At 42.4% G+C, this 13361-nt stretch overlaps 1 protein-coding gene across 2 annotated transcripts in view; it reads left to right on the top strand.

Annotated features, from left to right (window-relative positions):
• COL4A1 (collagen type IV alpha 1 chain) overlaps positions 1 to 13361 on the top strand; it is a 209576-nt gene that overhangs the window by 152205 nt on the left and 44010 nt on the right. For both annotated transcript variants that reach the window (XM_073349693.2, XM_073349702.2), the window contains 5 exons: positions 4058 to 4153; positions 7576 to 7659; positions 9106 to 9176; positions 11242 to 11433; positions 12865 to 13033. In XM_073349693.2, the coding sequence (XP_073205794.1) occupies positions 4058 to 4153; positions 7576 to 7659; positions 9106 to 9176; positions 11242 to 11433; positions 12865 to 13033 (612 nt within the window). The remainder of the gene's footprint in view (positions 1 to 4057; positions 4154 to 7575; positions 7660 to 9105; positions 9177 to 11241; positions 11434 to 12864; positions 13034 to 13361) is intronic.

Raw genomic sequence — 13361 nt, 5'->3', positions numbered from 1 at the left:
TGATCCACTGGGTCCTGCTCAAGATACACAGGGACAGAGCAATGGTGATCCTGCTTGCCCCGTCCTGGCCACATCAGCATTGGTACACAACACTCCTAGAACTATCAGTAGACACCCCAATAGCTCTACCCCTGTATCCGGACCTGATAACTCAGGACTGCGGGTGCCTTCTCCACCCGATCCTACAGTCCCTGCACCTCAAGGCTTGGAAGCTCCATGGCTAAACTTGATAGAGAGCCAGTGCTCTCAACCAGTGAGACAAATACTTCTTGGCAGCAGGAAACGTTCCACCAGGTCAACTTAACTGGCCAAGTGGAAAAGGTTCTCCTGCTGGTGTGAACCCAGACATCTGTTACCACTCCAGGTATCTATCCCAGTTAGTCTAGACTATCTGCTTCACATCAAGCAACAAGGCCGGGAAAACCGAGAAGTCTGCTGCTTGCCAGGGGCTAAGATTCGCGATGTGACGGAGAGACTGACGAGACTCATCAAGCCCTCGGAGCGCTACCCCTTCCTGCTTCTCCACGTGGGCACCAATGATACTGCCAAGAATGACCTTGAGTGGATCACTGCGGACTACGTGGCTCTGGGAAGAAGGATAAAGGAGTTTGAGGCGCTAGTGGTGTTCTCTTCCATCCTCCCCGTGGAAGGAAAAGACCTGGGTAGGGACCGTCGAATCGTGGAAGTCAACGAATGGCTACGCAGGTGGTGTCGGAGAGAAGGCTTTGGATTCTTTGACCCTGGGATGGTGTTCCATGAAGGAGGAGTGCTGGGCAGAGACAGGCTCCACCTTACGAAGAGAGGGAAGAGCATCTTTGCGAGCAGGCTGGCTAATCTAGTGAGGAGGGTTTTAAACTAGGTTCACCGGGGGAAGGAGACCAAAGCACTGAGGTAAGTGGGAAAGTGGGATACCGGGAGGAAGCACAGGCAGGAATGTCTGTGAGGGGAGGGCTCCTGCCTCATACTGAGAATGAGGGGCCATCAGCAGGTTATCTCAAGTGCTTATATAGATTGGGCCAAAAGAAATCTGATGAGGTTCAATAAGGATAAGTGCAGGGTCCTGCACTTAGGACGGAAGAACCCAATGCACCGCTACAGACTAGGGACCGAATGGCTAGGCTGCAGTTCTGCGGAAAAGGACCTAGGGGTGACAGTGGACGAGAAGCTGGATATGAGTCAGCAGTGTGCTCTTGTTGCCAAGAAGGCCAATAGCATTTTGGGATGTATAAGTAGGGGCATAGCGAGCAGATCAAGGGATGTAATCATCCCCCTCTATTCGACATTGGTGAGGCCTCATCTGGAGTACTGTGTCCAGTTTTGGGCCCCACACTAGAAGAAGGATGTGGATAAATTGGAGAGAGTCCAGCGAAGGGCAACAAAAATGATTAGGGGACTGGAACACATGACTTATGAGGAGAGGCTGAGGGAACTGGGATTGTTTAGTCTGCAGAAGAGAAGAATGAGGGGGGATTTGATAGCTGCTTTCAACTACCTGTGAGGTGGTTCCAGAGAAGATGGTTCTAGACTATTCTCAGTGGTAGAAGAGGACAGGACAAGGAGTAATGGTCTCAAGTTGCAGTGGGGGAGGTTTAGGTTGGATATTAGGAAAAACTTTTTCACTAGGAGAGTGGTGAAACACTGGAATGCGTTACCTAGGGAGGTAGTAGAATCTCCTTCCTTAGAAGTTTTTAAGGTCAGGCTTGACAAAGCCCTGGCTAGGATGATTTAATTGGGAATCGGTCCTGCTTTGAGCAGGGGGTTGGACTAGATGACCTCCTGAGGTCCCTTCCAACTGTGATACTCTATGATTCTATGATTCTAAGGTCTATCACTTTCATCCATCAGAATACACCTGGTGGCTATTTCAGCTTTCCATCCAGGGAAATCTGGATGCTCGGTGTTCTCAAATCCCATGGTGGTGCTTTTCCTTAAGGGATTGGAAAGGGTATACCCTTACTCTCGACCACCAGTACCAACCTGGAATCTGAACCGGGTCCTCTCCAAGCTCATGAGCCCACCGTTTGAGCCCCTGGCCACTTGTTTCCTCCTCTACCTTTCATGGAGGTAACGTTCTAGGAGGCCATTACCTCAGGAAGGACAGTGTCTGAACTAAAGGCTCTCACCTCTGAACCCCCTTATATGGTGTTTCATAAGGACAAGGTGCAACTTAGACCGCACCCTAAATTCCTCCCCCAAGGTGGTCTCCCAGTTCTACATGGGACAGGACATTTGTCTGCCAGTGTTCTTTCCAAAGCCTCACATGAGCCCACAGCAGCAGAGCTTGCACACGCTAGATGTTCGAAGAGCCTTAGCGTTCTACATAGAGCGCATGAGGCCTTTTCGCACATCAACCCAACTGTTCATGGCCATAGCCGATAGAATGAAGGGCCCTCCAGTATCTTCTCCGTGCATCTCGTCCTGGATCACAGAATGCATTCACACATGCTATGAGTTGGCTAAGGTCCCAGCTCCAGCAATCACAGCCCATTCGACGAGAGCGCAGGCGTCTTCAACCACCTTTCTAGCGCAGATACCCATCCACGAAATCTGCAAAGCAGCTACCTGGTCTTCAGTGCATACGTTCACAGCCCACTATGCCATAAGCAGCAGGCTAGAGATGATGTAGCAGTTGGCAGAGCTGTCGTCCAATCAATCATTCCTTGACTCCTACCCACCTCCAAAGGTCAGTTTGGAAGTCACCTAATTGGAATGGACATGAACAAGCACTCGAAGAAGAAAAGATGGTTACTTACCTCTCGTAACTGTTATTCTTCAAGATGTGTTGTTTACGTCCATTGCAATACCCACCCCGCATCCCTTCTGTCGGAGTCAATGGCAAGAAGGAACCTAAGGGGGGCCGGGCTGGCAGGGTACTATATACAGCACAATGAGGGCACCACTTAGGGGGCTCCTCTGCCGTCCCAACGGGAGCTGCTAAGGGAAAAAGTTTCCAACGTCCGTGCACGCGATGCATGCACACCTAATTGTAATGGACATGAGCAACACATCTCAAAGAACAACAGTTACGAGAGGTAAGTCACGTCTTTTTTCCAGTGAGATCCATCTTGTAGAAAATTCATCATAATCATATCATAATAATAATATTACTAGGATGAATATAGGGTATAGTGCTAGAGACTTCAGTCAAAATGATGTCAAATTATATTGACTCAGGACCCCGGCAATAAAACCCAACCTAGGGAGCATTATTTTTGTGTTCAGACCTGAGGTTCCGGTGAACCTTTTCACTTGTTTTCTTACTCCTGACCCTAAAACATCTGCTTTCTTCAAATATATATACACCGGACCCTCGCTAGAATGCAGGATTTGGGATCCATGCGCGGTATTGCATTAATGCGGGGACCGCGTTAAAATGAATTCCAGTTAAAGTAATTAAATTTGGGATCCATGGCTGCGATTGCATTATATGCGAATTCACGCTATATAGATGCGCGTTCTAGCGAGGGTCCGGTGTAGTATGTGAGTTTTTAGGGATATTTAATGACATGAAAAATTTGGAAGGTTATTAACAAGCTGCTTTTGATCTAGAAAGATCAAAAGAAACCTAGGACAAAAATGAAGATTTCAAATTTTTAAATGTAACCGTAACTAAAATCTGTTTAGTGAACTTTTTTCAGACTTTTCAGAAACATCCTCCTTGGCCTCCAGTGTAAAAATATGTTCTATTTTAAATAAAGTATTATCAGTTTTCTAAGCCAAAGTTATAGCTAACAAAAGCCCAGGTTTTTAAATGGAAGTTATTTGCAACCTTAATATGGAGAGACTGCCACTTGTCCATAACTCCATAGATTTTTAGAGTAACATCTATAGAACTTAATTACATTTCTATAGACCCCTATTGATTTTATCCCTTAATTTCCATAATAGCTGACAAATAAATATGTAAACTTGCTCCTCTTAGTGGTCACAATCAACCTGTAGCTACTTCACCATTGTTCATAATAATCCATGGAGAAGTGACATTGACTTGAACTGTACTATTATGAAAAGTTGTACTCGGAGAATAATGTTCTTTATTATTTTACTCCAATTTTAGACGGAATCATGGAATGTCAGCCTGGAGAACCTGGTGATCGAGGTCTTCCTGGACCCCAAGGACAACCTGGATTCTTAGGAGAGAGAGGAGATAAAGGTAATATTGTTTAAAGAGCTACTTGCATTCATTTGGACCATTCAATGGTCCTGATTCTCCACTATCTTCTATCTTGCGTAGTCATTAAGGCTTTGATTCTGCAAAGTGTTGAGCACCCTAGTCCTGATCCATAAAAGTGCATAAGCACCTGCTTAACTTTAACCATGTGAGTTTCCAAGGATAGAGGTCTGAATGAAAGAGAGGACGGTGGTGTTGAATTAAGTTACATGAAGCTGACTTCAGTTTGTAATTCAGATATCCTCCACTCTGCCGTATAGTGGTAAAGGATGGGAGGATTTCAGTGGAAAAATAAGTTCAGCTTTACTTGTTCAAGTGGATTATAAGATGTAGAGGGATGTTAGAGAGAGAGAGACTGAGATGCAGAAGTGGATGAAGAGAGCCAGATCAGAAATGGAAAGTGGATTTGTGAGTTATTGATATAAAGATGGTAATAGAAGCATTTAGTAATAATAAAAAAGAATTAGACAAAGCCTAGAGATAGACCTAGGAATTTACATCCAAATTGCATAGTAAGGATTTGTGAAACTCAGTAAGACTTGACATAGCACATTCTTTATGTTAATAAAATCCTTGGTAGTTTTCTTAGGCTCCAGCTACGACTTAAATAACAAGATAGGAACATTTGCAGGCAGAATGTGAATAAGCAGGCATTGGAGAAGAGGCCACATGTAATGATTACAGATTTACAAATTCATTAGGGAAACACCTTTTGGTAGTCATCTAACCTTCTCTGACATTGGATAATAGTCAAGAGCTAGGAAGCAATTATAGAATTATTAAAAAATGAATTTGTTTGAAAAATACAAAATATAAAATTTGCAGTGACCATGGCCTAGATTCACAAAGGTACTTAAGAACTGTGATGCTCAGCATTGTGACACCTAATTTTTAGGTTCCTGTTAAACCACAGGAACAATGCTGTGATCCACAAAGCCTGATTTATGTGCCTACGCTCCTATGCAATGAATGGGAAGAGTTAGGCGCCTTAGGATGGGATCCGCAAAAGCATTTATGCTAGATGGGGAACTGCCTGAGCTCACCAACAGGAGATGCCAACAAGAGGGGTGCTTGCTAAGCCTCACCCTTCTCACTGAGATAGGTGTGTGAGTCCAGGCTTCAGGGAGGTAGCATTTCTAACTATTCTCAGCTGTGAGGCCTTTCTTGAAGGTAGGTGCCTATGGTGTTTTTTTTTTTCTTCTTTTTAAAAGATGCCAGGCTGATGGGGGAAGGGCCTCCCTTGTAACTTTTAGCCTCGTTAGGGTCCTCACCTCAGAAACCTCTGGCTTAAGTCCCCCCTTCACCTCATTAGGAGAAGGGATTTGAAAAGGGATCTGCCACCTCTCTGGTAAAGGCACTCACCTTTGGGCTGTGTGGTGCTGCCTCAGTCTCTCCTGTTGAAGCAGTTCCATTGTGGATAAATAATTAGTCATTTGAGCAGGGGGACCAGATCCTGGGTCTCCTACATTCTGGGTGAGTGCTCTAACCACCAGGCTATAGAGTCATTCTCATGGTTGTGCATGAGCTTTCTTACCGTGTCCCCTGCATCAGGCCCAGCATGCAAGTTAGGCAGATGTACACCTATCTTCCCCAGTTTGTAAACCACTCTGGGGCTTAGGCAGGAGATAAGCACTTGAACATCTAGAGGCAGGCAGCAGTGTGTATGCCCTGAGGCAGAAACATAGGCACCAAGGGAACTTTTTACTGCAAAACCTTAAGTGCTGGGTGAGTTTAGGGACCTACTAGATTCAGCCGGAATGTTGTGAATCGTAGTGGATGCTAAAACTGGGACTTAGGCACCTAAACCCAGACTTTAGTTGCCTAAATACCTTTGTGAAGCTAGGCCAATATGTTTTTTAATGTTAGGAAAATACTAAAAGATACTAAAGCGAATCCGGAGATTATGTCAGGTTGTGCACTGATTCATATGTAACCTATTGAAATAGATAAGGTTACACAGGGTGTTAAATTAGCACAGGCTGTTAAATCACAGAGTTTGGTTGACCAAAGGCCTGGTCTGCAAGGTGCTGAGCTTCTCCTGCTTTCCCCCCAGGAATGAGAGAACTTAAACCTTGCAGGATCCAGTCCTCAGTCATGAAACAGAAGTTAATTCTTTCACTATATTGGGGTAGAATCACAGTATATTGTGAAAGTTGTAGAGCTTTACATGTGCTTCATTTTGGAAAGCCAAGAGGCTGAACTCAAATCAGTTTCTTTAAAGAACAAACAAAAATTCCACTTAAAACTGCTCTAACAGAAGTATCCTTTTACTGGTGAGTCAGACTCACACAGTATAGCACGAACAGCCAATCATATTCAGGCTGAGCTCACCTAGAGGTAGGCTTTTTGGCCAAACCCTCTGTAGTGCTGTGTCTACTACTTTCCTTCATCCATTATTTTACCAATATGTTGCTTTTAGAGATTTCTGCTTTTGTTCCATTGTGGCTGGGTGTGCCCAGCCTGACTTGAGTAGGGAGACTTCTAAAAAACCAATGTGTTTTCAAGTGACAACATCAAAAGCTATTGAAAATAAAGATTTTATTTATTCTGTAGTACAGTGGTTATATTATAGGGTGAAGTATAGAAAACTAGAAAGACTGCAGCACTTTGCTGAGAAACAGTCTCCATTTCAATGCTCTTCTCAACTGTAATTTTCTTACATATATTGACCTTCAAGTTCCATTTCCCTGTCTGCAATGCCAATTGTCTTTGCCCACTGATCCGTAGTGATCTTGCTTTCTCAAATCCATTGATATGTCCAAATTCATTTCTCTCTCAAGGATAAAACATTACTTTTCTTGCAGAGCAGGTCTCCTATCCTTCTAATAAGCAACAAAGCATCCCACATTTTCCTCCTCCTGGCCCTTTCCTTTGCTTGGGTTCAGAGAAAAGCTAAGGGCTGAACTCTGTAAATGGGTATGTCTTTGTTGATTTTAGCAGGGCTGGTATAAATGTGCAAAACACCACTGAAATCAATTGGTTTGCCCTCATTTACACCAGGAGAGAATTTGGTCCCAAAGTCTCTTTGCAGTCACTGTTTTTCCAAACCCACAAAATCTATGTGAGTTCCAGAGTCCCCATTTTTTCCCTCTTATCTAATTTTGTTTTTTAATCTGGCACATACTACAGTAGTTCTTGTCTGTTCCCTCTTCAGCCAGATTATCTTTTCCCCCTTCCCACTAATAAAGTTTTACATATCAGTACTGTCACACACACACACAAAAGGAATTTGAAGTTTTTTTAAAAAGACAATTAAAATCTTTAAATAAATTTGCTCATAAAATCTAATTTAAGCATTTAGCTAACAAATTTACTTTCTCTCAATCAACATACAATGTCTGGAGGGTGTTTTCTTCTTAAAGGATCTGCTTGTAGTCTTCTTAAGTCTTTTTTTATCTTTGCAGGTGATAAAGGTGATGGTTGTGCCTTGTGTGATGTATCTGGGCTTCCTGGACATCCCGGGCCACAAGGGCCACCGGGTCCACCAGGTAAAAACCAAAAGCTATACAAACAAAGCAGAATCACAACTTTGCATCCGGATGTGTCATAAATTAATATTTTTCCATTAATCGACTCATTACTGAAAATAATGAGAGAGCAGGATTTTCCGTAATGCTCGGTAGTGGCCTAACTATGCTTCCATTGAAATCAACAAGTGTTTTACTATTGACTTCAAAAGGAGCAGAACTCGGACAACTCTGAGCACTTTTGAAAGCCTGACCTAAATGTTGTTTTCCCAAGGATTATGAAAGGGCAATCTGAATTTGAAAAGGGTTTGTCAATAACCAGTAGCTATATGTAGTATTTTTTCTTCATTAATCTTTCTCTTGGTGGTGGGGACCTGACTGGTTTTCAGTAGGACTTCAGCCAGAATCATCCTGCTTTTAAAATTTGCAACCTAGAAATCGCACATGCTCAGAACTGTGCTGAGATCTGATACTGAATTGAGTTATTAAGGCCAGATCATGGTTGACCCTGACACAGCAACTTAGGTTTCTCAGAGGGAGTAAGACTTTCTCTTCCGTCCCTTGGGCATCATGATGTTGAGATAGCTTAAAGGATCCTTTTGTAGTATCGGGACCTATGATTTTAATAAAACCATTTTTTCTTGAAAAATATATTGCTTGCCTTTAAAGTGATTTTAACCCTCCCCCCATGTTTTCAGATTATTATATTCCTGGGAATATTTTAAATACTGTTTTATATCCATTTATGATTTTACAGTTAATTTTGATTTTTAGGGCCAAATTCTGGTAGTAGCATGGGCAGCCACCGGAAGAAATTGAGTTTGGTAGAGGGGCTGCTGGATAAAAATGAACCTTTTCTGTTTAAATCCCTCTGTAAACCTAGAAAGTGACGGCTCTACAAACAATATGTAATGAGAGCCCTAGAGAGGTGTCAGGGGAATTATTCTGCACATTTTTATCTACTCTGACCTAGTGTTAAGCCCTAAACGCATCCCTGGTCTCCAGTATTGACTACTGCTACCAAACAGAAATTATCAGTCTGGAGAATAATTGCTGTCTGTCAGAAAACAGGTACATGTGAACAATGCTTTTGTATTATATATGTGTACTGTGTCAGTGTTCGGGAGGTGGTGAAACAGAATTAAAATTCTGTGGTGATTCAGTGAATTGCAGTCTGGAAATGGCAGTTCCAATTAGTGGGCTGGATTCAGAGCATGCTGCCCAACTTACGTAATTGAGTTGTGTGCTATGTATCTTCTTTCCAGGCCTCTTACACATATACTGGGTTAGATCCTGAGCTCTGTTATGCCCAGGCAACTTCATTAATTTCAATAGAGTCGCATGGGTGTAACTGAGGGCAGAATTGGGCACCAGTTGAGAAGGACCTCAGAGCCTCTAAAACACAGTAAGCTATAATGTAAAAGTATCTCTAGTAAATATTGTTTTCTTTCTCATATTCTTTTTAAGGCTTTCCAGGACAGCCAGGAGCCAAAGGAGATAGGGGTATGCCTGGACTCACTGGTCTTGAAGGGGTTCCTGTAAGTAAATGTTTTTCAAATGTTTCATATTTATTTTCTGTTAGGCTTGTCACAGGAGACACTCAGTGCTACTGTGTAGTAGCCCCATTAACTGGTGCTAAAGGATTGGTTGTGTGTATTAAAATAAATTAGGTAGTAGTGTGGTTTAATTTACAGTAATGTAAATGGGATCTGTGGGGGAGGGGGGAAATAGCAAAATGAATTCTCTACTATTTTTAATCATTTCTTGAGTAACATAGCATAAGCTTTTACTGTGAATATTGCTAAACCTTTACATCTCTTCCTTCTCCTTTAGTCTCCTTTCACCCCTCTCTTCAAACAAGGATTTGCTGGTATCCTGGATGTTTTTAACTTTGTTTTGCTTGGAAAAGTTAAAAGAGATTCATTAAACAGCTGGTGAGTTAGCTTTTAGCTTAGCTTAGGTAGGCTAGAGAGAGCCCAGCTTGGCAGGCTCACATTGCTGGAGGCCATGCCTGATCCACCACCCACTAAATCCAATGGAAAGATTCCTATTGATTTAGAAGGGACGCTGGTTCAGGCCTGAAGGGTGGAAGCACAGCATATATTAGCAAGAGGAAGTTTCCGTTTAAAGTTTTCACTCAGCTTCACTTCCTTGGTGACTGGGACCCTTTCATTTTTCTTTTTCAATTAGAGAAAATGTTTCCATGAAAGAATTATACATAGGTTCAGGATAATATGTAGGGAGCTCTAAGAATGGATGGAAGCCCTTTAAGTACAATTAGTTCATTAAATTGTAAGCTGTTCATCTCAGGAACTATATTTTCCTTGGATAGCTCAAATAAAACAAGGTAGACAAGGAGAATGGAACATTCATCATGTGATAATTAGCCTTTACTCTTGTTTCATTAGCTAGACTTACATAAGTGATAGATGGAATTTAGCAGACAATCTGTTAGGAACTGCGAGAAAAGTGTGTGTGGGGGTGTGTGTGTAAATACTACAGGGCTAAGAATGATTTTTAATATATTGTATATTTGTTCATTGATTTTTTTAAAAATAAAGACGAAAATTAAAAAGAAACAAAATGCTCTGGGATCTGGCATTGACAGATAAAAGCTCTTGATTTGGCCTTTCTGTGACTGGGAAGTCCTGTTGATCTAGGGGAAGAAAGAGAAGGAGAAATGACTTCTAAGCAAGAACAAAAAAAAATTCTCCTGTGATGCTTCCCAGGGGTACTCAAGGTTATAAGGCACCTTGCTACAATCTGCCCTTAGCATGAGGAAGCCTTGCCTTTGCCTCCTGAGTGTCAGCTTCCCAACCCCACCAGTCATGGGCAACACAAGCACTCTCCTCCAGGCATACACAGGCCCCACTCTCTCTCTGCAGGTTAGTGATAGGCAAGCTCCAATCGTCGAGCCCTCCGAGCGTCCTCCTGGAGTGACCAGCCCCTGGTCCACTGGACACACACAGAATTCACAAATTTGCTACTCCCAAAGGAATAGCATACCCCAGTTTACCAGTTTCACCTCAGGATCACCACTCTGCTCAACTCACAGCACTTAGATTTGTTTATAGTGAAAACAAGTGTTAGCTTATTTAACAAAGAACAGAGATTCAAGTAATAGCAAGTAGGTAGACGTATTAGAAACAATTGGTTACATATAAAACAAAATCATAATATGCTTGTTATTAAACCATAACTGGAGAAACGGCTATATTAAGAATGACCAAATTATCTTGACATTGAGGCCTTATAAAAAGGTGAACTCTGAATCCTTATGGTCAATATATGAACAAGTAGAGTACCATTTTCCATAACATGGCCTTTAGTTCCTATTCAAACAATTAATACAAACATTCACAATTAGAAAACTGGTAAAAGAAGTAAGGAGACCAAGAAAGAAAAGTTTCTGTTATGATGGCCATTATCAGTTAATTCACATTCTCTGTCCTGGCAAATCCACTCTTTTTGCTTACTGTTCAGTGTCTGGGATGAATGTTAGGGTTTTTTTCTTTACACTTGAAGATTTTTTTTCTTTTTTGGCTGGGAAAAAAAAAGCATTAAAAAGGCTTTGAATGGTGCTGGAATTGTGTATAATTTCAGGGTTCTCCAGGTGTGCCAGGACTGATTGGTAGCCCAGGAGCAAAGGGAGAGCCCGGAGACATTTACTTTGATTCTAATCTAAAAGGTGATAAAGGAGATCCTGGATTCCCTGGGCAACCAGGTGTTCCTGGAAGAGAAGGAAGGCCAGGGAGAGATGGCTTGCCAGGTCTCCAGGGCCCTAAAGGGGCATCGGTATGTGTGTGTGTCTATATTTTTGCATGCTATCTTCTGGCTCACTAATTATATGTAGTTGTTATATAATATGCAATTTATGTTTACTTGTCTCATTCTTTGGGCCAAATTCTCACACGCTGACTCATTTGAGTAGAACCCTACTCCTCAGCAGAGGATTTCAGTGGGACTGCTGAGGAGTAAGGGTGTAAGAATGAGGCCCTTACTACTAAACAGCTAAGAATGTTTGCATGACAGTAGGGTCACTGAGCTACATTCGGGCTCTGAGTATATGCTATAGGAATAAGTAAGGCTTACTTAGATGATGTGGCCTGGTGCCTGGGAATAACCAGACCTACTTGCCCTATATTGCTTTCTCCCCAGAACTGTGGTGAATGGGCAGAGCTGGTTCATTTTTCCCCTCCCCAGAAAATTGCTGGCAAGATCACGGGGGTAGTTGTAGACCAGCAATAAATTACTACTCCCGGGATCAAGGAGAAAGCAGGGGAGGCGCTGTGATGCAGAGATGTGTCTCTGAGTCACAGTGTCTCTCAGGGCTTATCCTGGGCAGGTGCAGCTTACCTGCAATACTTTGGTGAGGGCTCTGCTGATAGTCAGAATCTAGCCCATTGTTCAAGGAATGTTCTTCTTATCTGTAGTTAGATTTGTCACTGCAGTTTTGGGAAACTTGAGTGCCATATTTCTTGCCTTTTAGAAAATATCTGTCAGGGGCATTTGGCATATAATTTACTTTAAGCTTACCTGTTTTGTCTCATAAATGCACCTGATGGACAGGTTGTTGGATCCTGTTCTGTACTGTCTCTATTCTGAGGTATCTTATAGAGTAAGAACCAGCAAACTGTAATTTCAGAGAACCTGAAAGAGGAAAAATGGTTCTGAATGCCGCACTTATGCTTTCTATTTGAGGCATTTAGCACAGAACTCTAAACTGGATTCACCTTTCTTGCTACAATTTCCTGTTTTAAATAATAGAAATCACCCAAAAAATTGGAATTCTGTATTTCTGAAATTCTCGGGTTTTTTATTTCTAAAATCCAGATACTTCCTTGAAGTCAGTTACTATTTTGTGGTGCTGATTCTGGGACTGTATAAGTCAACATTCAGCAATTTAAATCCTAGTTGGAAATGTTGGTGTATTCATCAGAGAACTGGTCATTAAATGGCCCCTTCACTGCATTCTGCAACAGGTGTAACTTCCAAGTGCTCTTCCGTATGAGACCCAATCCTGCTTCTAATGCAGTCAGTGGTAAAATGTCCATTGGCTTCAGTGATGCAAACTGGGGGCCAAAGAGTACATTGCAGTGAATCCAGTCTAGAAGCCATAAAATCATAGATGAATCTGACGAAGACCAGTAAGCTTTTTAGATCACTTGTAAGGCATTATCAGTGTGAGAGGTACTGTAAATGTTACTGCTTTCTTCCTAAACTTAGGGTACAATTGGGCTGAAAGGAGAACGTGGTCCCCCTGGCTCAAGTGGATTTCCTGGGGTACGTGGTGAAAGAGGCCAGCCTGGTCTTCCAGGGGTAGGACCTGCTGGGCCAGCTGGTGACAAAGGAGATAAAGGCTTTCCAGGAAACCCAGGTGTACCAGGCCGCCCAGGTAACACTCTAAATACTGAGAGGGGGGAAATTGATGTTTTCTCTTTAACAGATACATGTGTCATAGGAAATTGAGGTAGATGAGACCTATTAGGTCATCAGCATTTGTTCTTTACAGTGTATTTTGCAGCCCTGAATGTTTACAGATAGTTTCCTTACAGAGTCTCCCAGAACAAAGCAGGGAGATCATTAGTCCCTTTTGTGTTAACATTACTCTTCCCACTCCACAAATTTAACCCCATCCTTTCAGAGGTAAGAAATGTATCTGACTTATGCTATCAGACACTGGACACAGGCCTGTGGAAGGGTTACTGCATAAACTGCCCCAC

This window comes from Lepidochelys kempii, chromosome 1 (genome assembly GCF_965140285.1).
Source record: "Lepidochelys kempii isolate rLepKem1 chromosome 1, rLepKem1.hap1, whole genome shotgun sequence".
NCBI classification, from domain to species: domain Eukaryota; kingdom Metazoa; phylum Chordata; order Testudines; family Cheloniidae; genus Lepidochelys; species Lepidochelys kempii.
The sequence above is the reverse complement of the archived record's forward strand: the minus strand, read 5'-3'. Positions and strand labels throughout refer to the sequence as shown.